The sequence below is a fragment of the Antechinus flavipes genome, chromosome 5 (genome assembly GCF_016432865.1).
Source record: "Antechinus flavipes isolate AdamAnt ecotype Samford, QLD, Australia chromosome 5, AdamAnt_v2, whole genome shotgun sequence".
NCBI lineage: Eukaryota > Metazoa > Chordata > Mammalia > Dasyuromorphia > Dasyuridae > Antechinus > Antechinus flavipes.
Window position 1 is genome coordinate 238,796,005 of NC_067402.1, and position 15,671 is coordinate 238,811,675.

The window sequence follows — 15,671 nt, forward strand, 5'->3', positions numbered from 1 at the left end:
GCATCCCTTCTTCCCCTTAACTGGTAGAGCTTCAAATCCCTTCCCTTCCCGTGAGGCCCAGCGGCTGGGCCACTATTTTTCTACCTTTTCTGGTATGCCGTTGTGTCTTTTCCCGTGAGCCTTCGCGGCCGGGCCGGCCCACCCCACACCCTACTCCGTAGGTGGGTAGGGGGGTGTGTGTGCGTGGGAGTCATTTGGGACTTGGGAGTATTTTGTTCCCCTTTTTGGGTATGCCTCCGCAGTTCGAGCGCCCTCTGCTCCCCTCGATCTGGAGCAGGGAGGTCGCTCTTCTCTTCCCGCCTCCTGCTACCGAGATTGTAGCTTTCGCTCTTGCTGGAATTCCTGTTTCTGCTTCAGTCTCACTCTTGGGGTTCCCGGGGCTCGTCGGACATCGATCAAAGCATTTTTTAGGTGGAGTGGGCAGAGGCTGTGCGGAATCTGGCCCCGATCTGGTTCCGGCTCAGCTTTGCGGAGAGCTGGCATTGTATGTGAGTCAGTCACTTCATACCATCCGATACCTAAGGAATTGTAGGTAGCAGGCTTTATACATTTGGTACCTATTGCTGGAGAGGACGAAGCACTAAAGCCAAGAGCATATTTACTGTTCTTAGATTGGTACAGTTCAGTAAGCACCCTGCTTCATTTCCTCCATTCATAGTATTATGTAAATTGTAATTACAAATTTTTGTAAAAATGCTTACAATTTTCTTTCAGTTAATCATTTTGGGTCTGTGCCCTTCCTATCTCCCAAGACACCGCAACTCTCATCTGATGTTAAGCAACAGGAATTCTCATATTGGCCAAGTCCATATATTGCATTTAACAAATTGAGTTTGTTACCACTCTTTGGTAATACGTCTGATTACTACCTTTGTTTAATAAATGCTTGTTGATACGTCAGAAAATAGCATGTTTTTATCATTAGTTCTTACCCAATTCTCCTTCCCCTCTTCAAAATGACAGACATGGAAGTGGAAGAAGGAAAACAAGGGGATCAGAAAATTCATAAAATGAAGCTTCAATGTATAAAGACTTAAAAACAGGAATGTGTACTTGTTATTGCTTAGGAATCTAGAAAATTGGGATCTCTATACCCTTGGCTTTGAGGTATATCCATTCTGATCTGCTGCAAATGGGGATAGTAAAGAATCAGGATACTTAAATTCCCAGTTTGTTTCCTAATCCCTAAAATGGGACTAATAATTTGCAGGCTACTTAATCTGAAATATGTGAGGGAAGCTTTTTGCAGTTTATAATCCTCAAATTCTCATAGTAAGTTAAGCACTTTGAAAAAAGAAAAAATTCTGCAAGTATAATTCCATTTCTGTCATTTTGTTTTGCAAACGGTTTTTCAGAACTACCTTTTGATTTGGATACATTACATCACCTCTTTTTTGCTTTTGAAAAGAATTTTCAGAGGACTACCCTTTCCAGATCTTTTTTGACCTTTGAAGGGAAATTGGGTCTGTGCATCCTTAGGAGTTTTCAGCGCTTTTGTTACTAGAGAATATTCAGCAATATTCCCAAATCCCTGAGGAAGCAGTTCAGTCTATCCTGAGTAGTTAGGAGGGTGTGGGTTAGTAGTGACCACTAAAACAATCCGAGTCCAAGTATGAGTAGGAAAAAGTTTATTTCTTTCTCATGAGAAAGGGTACAATAGTCTCTTGACACACAAAGCATGATTTCAGAGGCAGACAAATTTAGGCAAATGGCATTTCCTTTATTCCCCAACTCGAGCTTCCTTCCCCAATCCCCTGGCTCCTTTCCTTATTGACTGGGGTTTATAAAGCACAGTTTCTTAAAAAAAAAAAAAAAAGCACGAGGTTATCAAATATTTAACTGAAGGTTGTTTTCCACTCAATCCCACCACCAGATAACCTGCATCTTCCATAGTCTTGTATGCTTCAATTTTCTAATTTGTTTCATTTTTCCAATTTAATTTTTATACTGTGGAAACCAAGCCCCCTTTTAAATTTGATTTCCACATCCTTAAATAACCCCTCAACAAGTCAACTAATGCACAGATTTCCTTACACATGAAGGATAATTAACCCCTGAATTCTCTGCTCATTCTTCTGACGTGGCTGTAGTAGGAGTGCCCTCCTTTTCCTGCCAGTAACCTCTCCAGTGTTATTCTATTTTCCCATGCCATTCTTTGAGTGGCGTCTAACTACTGTGTTCTCCTCTCTAGCGCAACTTATCCAAAAATACCTACCCACCAAAATAGGAATGACTCCAATTCAGAACTAACTAGATTTTTAGTTTTGAATTCATCAATTACTATTCTTGACTTTTTTCTTCAAATGTTAGGATAAAAGGAATAGCTAGTTGGATCAGTGCACAGGTGCCCACTTAGTTTCTAGTCAAAGCAAGTTTGAGAATGCTGCCTCCACAATACCATCCAAGATTGGTATATGCTTATTCCTGAGAAACTGCCAGAACTGCCTGAGTTTCCAGACTCAGTTTAGATACATATCATCTAGATTTTGGAGTTTTTCACTCTGTTATGAGAGGCAAACTGATCTTTAGAGGTAAGGGGCTAAAAATAGCTTGGTTTATTCTCTCCCAGAAAGTGATGAGATTCGAGAATTGAGGGTAAGAGATCTCCTCTGGTCAGTGCTGCCAACTCCTTTGCAAAAGAATTCTCAAACCTGAAGTCTGCTTGGCAAAAGGGAATTTACTTTCACTAAGAAAGTGGTTCTTAGTGGGCAAAACCTACCTTGATTATGGAGGCAAATCTTGGCCTGGGGACTGGGGAACAGTTTGAGCCACTCAATTGAGGATTTTTTGACTATGCCTCAGGCTGAGATTTCCAATTGAATGAGATCACTTAATTTGGGAAGGGTGTTGTCTGGGAAAGGTTATCTGGGAAAAAATGTCTCGCAGTGTTTGAGACTCATGAATTTCCTCCAGATGGGAAAGCAGTTTACATCAGGGGCCCCTCAAAGCTAAAAGGGGACACCATTTACATCATTTTCTCCCAAAAGATCTATTTACATCAAAAGGAAAGGTGGAATAAAGCATTTCAATTCTCAGAAATGTTATTTTGGAAAACCAAAGGATCCTGCACTTGACTTCACTCTCCATATCCATATTCCATATCCAAAGGGTACTATCTGGGTTGGGGCAACTCGAAACACAGATAAAAATTGCTTTTTGTTCAGAGTACTTTACCAATTCTACCTAGGCATTGATATCTATTGCTTGCTTTAAATCCTTGTCTTGATTCTAAATCTTATATCCTCTAATCTTTTGATCTGCATTTTCTAAATGTCCAACCTTTATAGTAAACCAAACAGTACTCCAAATTGGACAGGCAGTTTTCATAAAATCCTCTTTCTCTATTAGGATACAAATACCTATTGTAACTAATTGTCTATGGCTAGTCAAACCTCTATAATTTGACAAGCATCAAACTGAATTTGTATGGGATATCATTTTTTAGTAATATTAACCCAAATTTTAACTCAATGACCCCATTCTAAGACCCAAATACTATTGCAGCAGGGAAGTAGCATTAATGCTATATAACCTCTCTCTTCCATGAGATCAATAAACTCCTTACTGGGGACTGAGACACTGGGCCATTTGAGATCCATTTACCAAACAATTCTGGTTCATTCCCAAAACAATGTGACCCCAAATCCTCTGGATTATGGGGTGGTGATCTCATCTTTTGAAACTATTTCCTGCTGAGAATGGGTATTGAGCTGATGGAATACTCTGTCTGGGCTACAAAGTTTGTGCCAATTACCCTGCATCTTGTCCTACATATCTTGGGGTTCAGGATGGTGGACCTTCCTCAGGGGCTCTTGTCAGAGACATCCCACTGTTTTCTGCCTCCCAGCCAAACTGTGTCTCTCTCTAAAAACCATGATTTGTGTGTTAGAAACTACCCCCTTTCTCATAAGATAGAAATAAACTTATACTCATACTTGGATTTCTGATTGTTTTAGTGGTCGTTACTGTCCGACACAGATTGGGTCTGTCTGGGATAAAAAGCTCCACTGACTGTGGGTCTCTTGACCCTGACTGATGGGCACTGTTTTTCAGTGGAGAGACCATAGGGGAGTAGAGACAACTAATGGGAAATCTGAGCTCCCTTCTAAAGTGAAAGTAAACAAGGCAGTCACAGATACTAGGTGAAGAAGGAGGCTGGATAATTGGACAGATGGGTTTTGGGGTTACTAGGCTCAAAGATTGAAACAAATCCTAACTCTCAAGGCTGTTTAGTATCTCATTTGTCAAGTCCTGCTAAACCTTGAGATACAAAGATAGGGAAAAAGTCAGTCCTTACTCTAAAGGATCTCAGTTTAATGGGGAAAACAGCTCACAAAGAGTTTACATTTTAAAAGGAGAGATGAGTACATATAGAAATAAATACAGCAAAAATAAAAAAGAAGAAGTAGTTAAATACAAAGTTGTTTGGAAGGAAAGATCCTAGCAGCTCAGATAAGGAAAGATTTTATCCATAACCCAAAATCTTCACTTGGGACTTCAGCAGGCAGGGAATTGGCTGTATTTGTGTTTCCTTGCTATTGAGAACCCAGGAGAATATTTTAGTGACTAAAAGCAATTACTACAGAAACTTAAATAAATAGTTATTTTGCTCTGGTCATAATGTTGAAGGTTGGTATTAGTTTGGAAACTGATATTTAAAAAAAATGTATATGGCATAAACTAAGTGAAGACCCTCTCATAAGGATGTGGCTTCCACCTGTGACCTAATAATGACTTGAGACTGCAATAACCAAGTTGAGCTATAGCTAAAAGACTGCAGGTGATTGATTGTCTTGGATGAACATTCACCTCCTGTTTTCATCAACTATTAATTAGCATTTAAGTACTTCTTTTAAAGGCAATTCTTTTGTTTCTTGGATAGATTTCCTATTTATAAGACTAGATTCCCCCAAAGAATAGTAGAAAAGGTCAAGGTGGAGGAGGGATGTCTTCTGTACTAAATTTTGTGTTTTACAGTTTATGCTTTGCACTTCTTTACTGACATCTTATCAGATGGGAGATGCCCTTTAGATCACAATAAATCCCTTTTTGCATTTTCTTACTCTGAGAGTCTTTGATTTTGTGGTTGACTGAGCCACATAGTTGGGGTGCTAATTCTGGGTTATTTCCTGTTCATGAGGAGTCTCTCTTGTACCAAATTCTTGGGTAGGCACCCTCTGGAAAGTTCTGTGGTGGTCCTTGGAGGCGGCTTAGGAATTCCCTTTCTGATTGGGTAAACTCCCGGAGAGAGGCACTGGGAGAAAGCAAAAACAAAAGTGGGTTAGCAAAATAAAGGATTAATTGGGCCCATGAGATAACTCAGCTGAGACCTTTTCTAGTTTGAAATTAGTCAGATAAATTGTACAGCACAGCCCAAATGAGAGAGAACTTGATGGGGAGGGGGAGGAAAGATTTTATCTGTAAAAGAACTTTTCTCTGCCAAGTAATTATTGAGCTGATTGGGTGATTGGGATTGGGAGAATTTAGATAGTCTATAAAAGGCTCTGATTTCCTTTTGATATTGAGGAAGTGGTTCAAATCTATAAGGATTTTTTCATTTCCTTTGTAAAATTGGGTGAGTCCTCTGGACAAGATACTGTGAACTTTGGAAAAGGAAGGTAACTGGCTCTAAGAACCTATTAGTATTCCAAAAGATATTTCTCTAGATAATAGGCTTAAGAAATGGTACAATGAGCCAAAATGCAGGGAAGTATAAAAAGAAAATGATTAAAATACTATTGTTTTGTTTGACCAGGTGCCCAGTGACTTTTGACCTAGGTATGGTAAGTATAGGTGTGCCAAAAAAACTGAATCATTATGTAAATTCAAAAGAGCCTGTTCATTATGAGGATAATGAATATGCAGCCTTGTGGACTGGGACAATCTGCTTTGAATGAGGTGGAAGAGGAGTCAGAACCCCTCTCACTACTGCCTTCTCCCTGAGAGACATTCTCAGCCAGCTACTCCTGTGGCTACTCCAGAACTCCCTTCAATGTCTCCGTCCCAGAAAGGAACCAAAGAAGGGAGCTCAATTGATTTAAAATCTCTAACTGTTTCTTCTCCTCAAGGTCCTCTTTGGAGGGAACCTAAGAAAAAGATCTTTTAGAACAGTTTGACCAGTTCCTTGCTCCGAATTGATGTCAGTCTTAGGAATCCTCTTCACTAGAGTAGATCAGAGGTAGATTAGGAGAGCTGCAATGCGGGACCTGGGATGATGCCCATCCAGTTGCAAAGGGAGGCCTCAGGGGAGGACAAAAATTTCTCCTTCAGCATCCCAATTGGGATCATAATAATTCTGCTCATAGAGAAAGTTATGAGGGACCTAAAACAGATGATTGTTCAAGGTATTGGAAATTCAGTCCCTTGAAGTCAAAATATTAATAAAGTAAGAGAAATTAAGCAAGCAAAGGGAGAAATCCTCAGCCTTTTTAAATAGGTTCAAGTGTAATGCCAGAGAAAGTGAGGCAAGATAGAGATTAAAGAATTTTTAATATTTTATTTGAAAGGGAGAGATTTATTGGGTCCAAATGGATCCCTGGTTTGGTCCCAGGGCTGAATGAGACTATCGTCTCCAAGAATCCAGCTCCAATGTGAGTTCTTAATGACATTTATATACACTCACATGGCTCAGCTACAGGGGTAGACTGAAGCAGAGGCAGAGTCAGAGTGCTGAGAACAGGAACTTGACTATTAATCCGGTTCTGACAGGGTGGAGAGAAGCACTGGAGATTCTGATAAACTGGGATTATAGAATGGGAAGAGGCACTGGATATTCTAAGATATAAGAACTTTATCCTATCAAATATTCTGATGATGTCATGATTAGGAGGAAGGGGTAGTATTGCAGGATTGAGCATTACAATTAGGAACTGAGGCAGAACAATTAGGAAAACTGAATCAGGACAATAAAAGGGAATTGTGACACAAGGAACTAAGATTTTTTTTTTTTTAGAAGCAAAGCAAAGTTTATTATATATTCTCCTGAGAAGAGCGTCCCACGAAGGGAGGAAGCACCCTAGGGGGCAGGGTCAACACTTTTAATCCCTAACGCAAATACCCTCTTCCACCACTGACCCTCATCCTTATTGGCTGAGGATCTTATATTCTAAACGGGAACTACCCAAGAAACTGAACTTGACCAATAAGTACATAGTTGCCCATATTTGACTGAAACAGAGAGACGCTGATGTCATAGGAGGATAACAAGAAGAGGACTTAAGTATTCCCTTGACTTAATGCTTAAAGACCTTCAAGCCTACTCAAGCTTTGAAATAGATGAAGCCTTACTCGGTTTTCACAACTGTCTTGAAAGATCTCACCTCATTTCGTTTAGTCCCCCCTCTTATTTGTACATTGAGATCTCTTCAAATTCTTGTAACATAACCTCACATTCCCTATCGACTTCCTCATCCCCTTCTGGCTCCTGTTGGCCCTCTTGGACCACCGGCTCCACCCTTGTCCTTTTAATACCATCAATCTAATAGACCCTTCAGCTTTCTCTTCCAACCTAAACATTCTAGATAATGAGTTTTGGACTATTCTGGTTATCAATCAGATCAAACAAGGTATGCAGATAGAAAGTAACATAACACAACTGAGAGCTATAAGGCCAAACCAAAGGAGCTGCTTCGACAAGCTTCCCCCAAACCAGGACCACCAAGAAGTATTGAACGGTGAGGTCCAAGTCTGTACAGGAACATGAACAAGTTTCCTAATGTTCTTAATGAACGAGATAAGGTGAGATCTTTCAAGACAGTTGTGAAAATCGAGTAAGGCTTCATCTATTTCAAAGTTTGAGTAGGCCTGAAGGACCTTAAGTCAAGGGCATACTTAAAAAGTGTCTCCTCCCTGCCATCCTCCTAAGGGCATACTTAAAGTCTCATCCCTGCCATCCAGGACATACTTAAAGCCCCCTCCCTGTTATTCCCCTAAGGGCATACTTAAGCCCCCTTCTTGTTATCCTCCCTATTTCAGCCAAATATGGGCAACTGTGTACTTATTGGTCAAGTTCAGTTTCTTGGGTAGTTCCCACGTTTAGCATGTAAGATCCTCAGCCAATAAGGATGAGGGTCAGTGATGGGAGCGGGAATTTGCATTAGGGATTAAAAGCTTCGACCCTGCCCCTTACGGTGCCTCCTCCCTTCAATTGTCTGCTGGATGGGTGGGGCACCCGATTTTCTCGAGAAGGTATAATAAACTTTGCTTTGCTTCTAGAGATGTATCCAAGTCTTTTTTATTAATGGTTTCTGACCCATACATTAGTGACTTCTTTTACTAGATTTCCATTGTCATCAATCTTTATACAACAAATATACAAATTTAGTTTCGCACAAACTCCCCCTTACTCAGCCAACAAATAATCCAGTACAAGTCTGTTGTAAAACAGCTTCTCTGGTTTGAGTAGCTTGGTCAGCCAAAAGATCTAGTGCCTCAGCCGTCTGATTGGTGATAATCTCTACAACTGCTTGAAGTCTAATTATCCTGTTCAACATATATATATATGTTGGGGTTCTATATCCCCAACTTCCATCTCGAGCCCAAATGGCTGGCTCATACTCTTTAACTGTTGTCTCTTTTGCATGGACCATTTGCATCTCCAGTCTGGGTAAAGTCTGAAGTCCCTCTTCCCAAATCATCATATAATTGAATCCCTAAATATTGGTTTGCCTGTTCAGGAAGAAAGAAAAATTTTGGCCTTATTAGTCCAATATAGCAAATCCCTGTCCAATTAAGAGGTAGGTGAGTAAGCAGTTAAGTCACAGATCCAATAATGTTCCTTTAAAGCAGGTTATTCCCTCGAAAATATGTGTGAACTATTCCTTATAAAAGAGTAATGTTGTTGGTCTCTCATCCCTAGGGGACCTTCCCCTACAAAGGTGACATACTGACATTTCCATAAACCCTGCTCCTTCCTCCAGCTACAATTGTCAACTGGCCATTGACCTAATATTAGGTTAGAGGTATTCCAAAATGTGGGAAACAGAGTCCCATGTTTCTCAGGTGTCCCTGGGGTGACATTGTACCAACCCCATTGATGTCTGGACAGGTAAAAACTTTTAGTTTTCCAAATCCTTGCAGCCTCCCTTGTATCTCTTAGAGACAGAGCAGACAAAAGAAGACCTTTTGTCAATCTGCAGCAATTCCTAAGGAATTGTGCCAGAGCTTAGAGCTCCAAATGACGACTGCAAGTGGTCCACTTGACCACTACAAGATAAGGAAAGAAAAAGTCTTTTACCTTTCCCAGAGTTAAGTCCACTCACACTCACTATTTCCCAGCGTCAAACTTTGCCCTGTCTGATTTAAGCAGTATTTCCCTTTCCTATCTTCTGTCAATGGCCATTGATATTTCTCTTCTAAGTTCCAGAAATCAGTCCCATTAAGAATTTGGGATCAGTTACTAAGGATCCAGGCTGGGCTTAAGAGGAGAGGTACCCATGGCCATTAATACTCAATTGTTGGGATCCACCACAGATCCAACAATTTGATAAGTTAAAAGTTCTCCCTATATTCTGCATGAGCAGGAGGAACTGGTTCTCATCTCTGGAAGGTAAAGGTCTAAATTCTATGGCTATCATGAGAAAATAGACAAATCCAAAGCCTGAGCCTTTTGACCCTTGCAAAGCCCCATGAGGGTTTCCCAAAATAATTAATGTAAGAAAAGTCATACAGTTAAAATGCACTGGATTCAGAATTTGTGTTCCCATTCATTGGAGGTCCCCTTTTCTCAGATGTAATTTGAGGTCTCCCTCATCTTCAATTGTCCACTCCGATAAAGGTGGCGCCATAGGCCCTTTTGTTCTAGTGTGGTGTGTCCAGCCTTGTTCCTGGGTGTGAATTGCAGTATCCGAGGTCAGTATCACTTGGTAGGGTCTGTCCCAGCACAGAGTCAGCTTTTCATCCTTCCAGGAATGGATCAACACCCAGGAACTAAGATTTGTGAAACTAGTAAGTAGTATTGTAGACTTTAAAAGATGCCTTTTGGGCTTGTTTGATTCTGAAAGCAAGGATATTTTTGCCTGGAATAGGAAGACTCGGAGGCTGGAAGAAAATAGCAGTATAAATGGTGTGTTCTGCCCCAGGGATGTATAGGATCCCCTAATCTGTTTGGGAAAGTGCTAGAGGTATTGTTTTTTTTTTTTCCCTTGACTAAGCTTTTTAAAATAGCTTTTTATTTACAAGATATATGCCTGGGTAATTTTTCAGTATTGACCCTTGCAAAACCTTCTGTTCTAACTTTTCTCCTTTTCCCCCCCATCCCCTCCCCTAGATGACAGGTAGACCAATACATATACTTTAACATAGATGTTAAATACAATATATGTATACATAGCCATAGTTATTTTGCTGCACAAGAAAAATTGGACTTAGAAATAAGGTAAAAATAATCTGAGAAGGAAATAAAAAATGCAAGCGGACAAAAACAGAGGGAGTGGAAATGCTATGTTGTGGTTCACTCATTTCCCAGAGTTCTTTTACTGGTTGTAGCTGGTTCTCTTCATAATTGAAAAAATGGAACTGATTTGGTTCATCTCATTATTGTCCATCAGAATTGATCATCATATAGTATTGTTGTTGAAGTGCATAATGATCTCTTGGTCCTGCTCATTTCACTCAGCATCAGTTCATGTAAGTCTTTCCAAGCCTTTCTGAAATCCTCCTGCTGGTCATTTTTTATAGAACAATAATATTCCATAACATTCATATACCACAACTTATTCAGCCATTCTCCAATTGATAGGCATCCATTCTAGCCAGAACAAAAAGGGCTGTCACAAACATTTTTGCACATACAGGTCCCTTTCCCTTCTTTAAAATCTCTTTGGGATATAATCCCAGTAGTAACACTGCTGGATCAAAGGGTATGTACAGTTTGATAACTTTTTGAGCATAGTTCCAAATTGTTCTCCAAAATGGTTGGATGCGTTCACAGATATTGAAGTATTATTACTAGAAATTTAAATCTCTATTTGATTTGATTTTAAATTAAAAATTTTGATTCTCTGATAACTTACCTAAAGAGGACACATGTTTGTATCTCATAATTAGAAGAAATATTTAAGTTAATATGTAGTATATTGGGCAATTTGTAAAAATTGTAAGAGCTGTGCTTTTAACATTTTGTCAGCCTAGCTAGATATGTGTCATAAGTTTTGTGAAATTTGGTCCACAGCTATTTAAGTATTACCTATATTCTGAATTTTAAGGTTTGTTTTGCTTTCTCCCTTTAACAAAGAAGTAAAAGCAAGAAAATTTGATGTGTAGGAATATGTATAATTGCAGAACAAGTTGTATTTAAAAAAAGGTGTGTAATATGTCTAACAACACCTTTGGAGTTTGCAATTTGCAGGAGAATGAGTGATTAGTAAATCCTTAAAGCAGCAAAGTGGAAAGACCTTATCAAATGTTACAGATAACAGAGACTGAAGTCTGAAGACTGAGACCATCAGGTTTAAGTGATCTGTGCAGGAACCTCAAGAATGTATTGTTAAGGACAGTTTATAACCTCCAAAATTGACTTTGCAATTAGGAATCTTTTGGTGGGAGGGAAGATTAATTGTGCTTAAAGGAGTTTTTAACAATATTGGTGTTGTACCTGTTATTTATAGCTCTAGGAAAGTTTATAGGGACTATTTAATTGAAGGAAGTTGAGTTAACATTTTTAAGATGAAGAAATTATTAACGTTAATTCTGATAGGTTCTTTAATGTGAAATTAGGATATTCTGTATTCTATGTGAGTTTTAATTGGTTGTATTGAGTCATTTTAAAGTTGTTCCCATCATTTAGGGAGATTCTGAGAACAGTGATCTATGTTTTTCCTTTTGAACATGGTTAATACAATGATTAATATGGTTAATAGATCACATCATTTGATGCGTGAAATCCTTGGCCTTTTTGACAAAAGGTAAGCGATATGCACCCCAGTGTTTTTTCCAGAGTAACCAGAAACCCAGAAAACACTGGTGCTTTGAAACTCACTAGTTTTTGCCATCTAAATGTGAGGGGGATGTCTCCCCATTTTATGTTCCATTTTTTCCTGCAGCAGAGTTTTTTGGGAGATCTGGTTTGTTTTTTCTTCCCCAAGGCTTGTTGATCATTTAGCAAAAAATGGGATTAATTATCGAACTTATTTGGGGGATGCTCTGAATCAAGTTGTTTCATTTCTGGTGAGCACTCCACTTTTCTGGGACATTGATCTGTGGGCATATATATCAGTTTGCTTTGTTTAAATTAACCTGAATTTTCCTAAGTTAAGTTCTACTTGGAGGAGTGATTAGAGATCTAAGATTGTCCTGATTATAGATTGCAGCTTTGCTTAAAGATCTCTGTAGCCTCTTTGATGGGTAGGCTCCCCTCACTTTCTATATGGGGATGTCCTGTGTCTCCAACTTCCTGAGTCCTAAAATCCTGTTAGGGCCCCAAATGGGTAAAAAGATGTGGTTTCTTGGCCCAGCCATCTTGCACCCTCTTTCCCCTCAACTCTTAATTGAAGATGGGTTGAATTGAATAGATAGACTTGAAAGGGCAGTTTTCTGCCACCTTAAATTTTGGGGTTGTCATGTATGTTTAAATTGGAATTCAGATTCTGAAATTGTAAGAGATAATTTTAACTAGTGCATGCCAAAAATTGTGAACTTATTTATTCTGGCATAAGATCTTAGAAATCTGTATGCAAATAATTATTACTACTCGGAAATTTAAATCTCTATTTGATTTGATTGTAAGCAAAACCTAAATCACATCTTTGTATCTCCTAATTGGATGAAATGTGTTTTTGGTATTATGTTACTTTCTAAATTGTATATTGTAGAATATATGTTTTAAAAAGCTGTGCTTTTTTTCTGTTAGCCCTGCTAGACATGTGCCTACTTTGTTTTGTGAAGTTTTCACTCAAAAATGATTACTTAAAGCTTCTCAGTAGATATTAACTGAGTTCGTGGTTTTTTTCTGAGTTTGTAGTACTGGGATAAGTTATTCTCTTGAGTTATTTGATACAATAACGATTTTATCTAGATGGATTTTGGATCTATTAGCCCAATCTTCTAGCAGCTAGCAGGTTCATAAACCATAAGCTTAGTATGGAATGTGGAATTCCCAGTACAAGAAAGAAAATACACATGTAATCTGAAATTTAGGGTTGAAAATTGTATCATAGTTTTATTTTTAATCCACTCTTCTCTCATGGGGTGTGTATGCTCCCAGCCTGGCCTGTCTTCTTCCCCCTATTTCACTGATTATTGGGGGAGGTGGAAAGAATTCCACTCTGCTCAGGCCTTTTCTGGGTACTCCCTTGCTGGAAGAGATAGCTTATGTTTATACAGTGTTAATAATTGAATATTTGTTATTATTTTTCAAGACTGTGATTGTTTTAAGAACAAAATCATTTCTGTAATGCCTGAACATAGTTTGGAATAAGATGTTATATCAAGGTTCTGCTGCTTAGTAACAAGGAACTTCTAAGAAAAGTTTGTTAGATTTTTAGTTAACTGCATATTCTCTGAAAATGGTTATTTCAAAACCTATTCAGCAAATTATTTAGCATTTATTTTATATATTACAGTCTTGTGGTTTAACCAATATAATCTATAGCTTGTCTGCACAGTGCTGGAGAAATGAAATTCCTTGTCTTCCAGGTTCATCTGCATATGAAAAGAAAGCAATCATGAGAGTGCTTAGTTGAGGCCTTCTTTTAGACCTGAAGCCCTTGATACGAGATTTGGCTCTTTGAGAAAAAAAAATTTTGGGGGGGTATTATTACTCATATTATCTCTCAAGTTTGAATTCAGGTATGGATGAGGACCAATAAATCTGAAAACATCTAGGTAAAAGGAGTTTGAAGAATGGCTTTTTGAGCCCTACTTGAAGTCAGACCTTCTAACTTGATCCCCAAAGTCTCTTTCCTTTTAATAGAAATGATTTCCACCTATTTCTGAGTTTGGCAAGGGGGTGGAATTCACACATGGTTTTCATGCCTGAATTCAAATAGCTAAGGATGCTTTGTGCTGTCCGTGCCTTTTCTCTTATAGGAAATTTCTGTATTCAAAGTAACTGAACTTTAGGATGACCATGACCATTAAAAGCCATGAGCAAAAAAAGTACAAGTATAAAATCTTCCAACTAGAGATCACTATTGACCACAAAATAGAAAATTTTGATTTTATCAAATTGAAAAGTTTTTGTACAAACAAAACAAATGCAGACAAGATTAGAAGAGAAACAATAAACTGGGAAAACATTTTTACAATCAAAGGTTCTGATAAAGATCTCATTTCCAAAATATATAGAGAATTGACTCTAATCTACAAGAAATCAAACTATTCTCCAATTGATAAATGGTCAAAGGATATGAACAGACAATTCTCAGATGAAGAAATTGAAACTATTTATAGACATATAAATATATGCTCCAAATCATTATTAATCAGAGAAATGCAAATTAAGACAATTCTTGAGATACCACTACACACCTGTCAGATTGGCTAGAATGACAGGGAAAGACAATGTGGAATGTTGGAGGGGATGTGGGAAAACAGGGACACTGATACATTGTTGGTGGAATTGTGAACACATCCAGCCATTCTGGAGAGCAATTTGGAACTATGCTCAAAAAGTTATCAAACTGTGCATACCCTTTGATCCAGCAGTGTTTCTACTGGGCTTATACCCCAAAGAGATACTAAAGAAAGGAAAGGGACCTGTATGTGCCAAAATGTTTGTGGCAGCCCTGTTTGTAGTGGCTAGAAGCTGGAAAATGAAAGGATGCCCATCAATTGGAGAATGGTTGAGTAAATTGTATTGTTCTGTAAGGAATGACCAGCGGGATGAATACAGAGAGGACTGGCAAGACTTACATGAACTGATGCTAAGTGAAACGAGCAGAACCAGGAGATCATTATATACCTTAACAACGATACTGTTTGAGGATGTATTCTGATGGAAGTGGATCTCTTCGATAAAGAGAGCTTTAATTGATCAAAGATGGACAGAAGCATCTACACCCAAAGAAAGAACACTGGGAAATGAATATAAACTGCTTGCATTTTTGTTTTTCTTCCCGGGTTATTTATACCTTCTGAATTCAATTCTCCCTGTGCAACAAGAAAACTGTTTGGTTCTGCACACATATGTTGTATCTAGGATATACTGTAACCTATTCAACATGTAAAGGACTGCTTGCCATCTGGGGGAGGGGGTGGAGGGAAGGGGGGAAAAATCGGAACAGAGGGGAATGCAAGGGATAATGCTGTAAAAAATTACCCTGGCATGGGTTCTATCAATAAAAAGTTATTTAAAAAAAAAGTATAAAATCTTCCTATTTCTATCTGAAAATGTGTAAATGAGGTAAATAATTGTTTTCCATCATTGGGGATTTGGCTTAGTTATCTGCCTGTTAATAGAAATATATTTTCTTAGAAATCTGTTTGTATAAGAGCTCTAAATCTTGTAAGAATATTTAGCTACTGATGTAACTGTGAGATCTACCTGCTATTCTCATGCAGTGTGACTTAGAGTAGGGAATTTTAGTTTGGTACCCCTCCCTTCTCCCCCCTCCCACCCTCACAATCAAGTGATTTGCCCAGAGTCACACAGCTGGTAATTGTTAAGTGTTTGAAGCTAGATTTAAACTCAAGTCCTCCTGACTTCAGGGCTGGTGCTGTATCTACTTTGCCAC

The 15,671-nt window shown here is 38.6% G+C and overlaps 1 protein-coding gene across 2 annotated transcripts in view; it reads left to right on the forward strand.

Annotated features, from left to right (window-relative positions):
* The window catches only part of TBC1D15 (TBC1 domain family member 15), a 98,203-nt gene that overhangs the window by 460 nt on the left and 82,072 nt on the right, over positions 1-15,671 (forward strand). Inside the window, exon 1 of one of the 2 annotated variants that reach the window (XM_052000762.1) lies at positions 129-488. The exons of the other annotated variant lie outside the window; for it this stretch is intronic. Coding sequence (XP_051856722.1) covers positions 231-488 — 258 coding nt within the window. The 5' untranslated portion in view covers positions 129-230. Of the gene's footprint in view, positions 1-128; positions 489-15,671 lie in introns of those variants that run through there. 2 annotated transcript variants of the gene reach the window in all.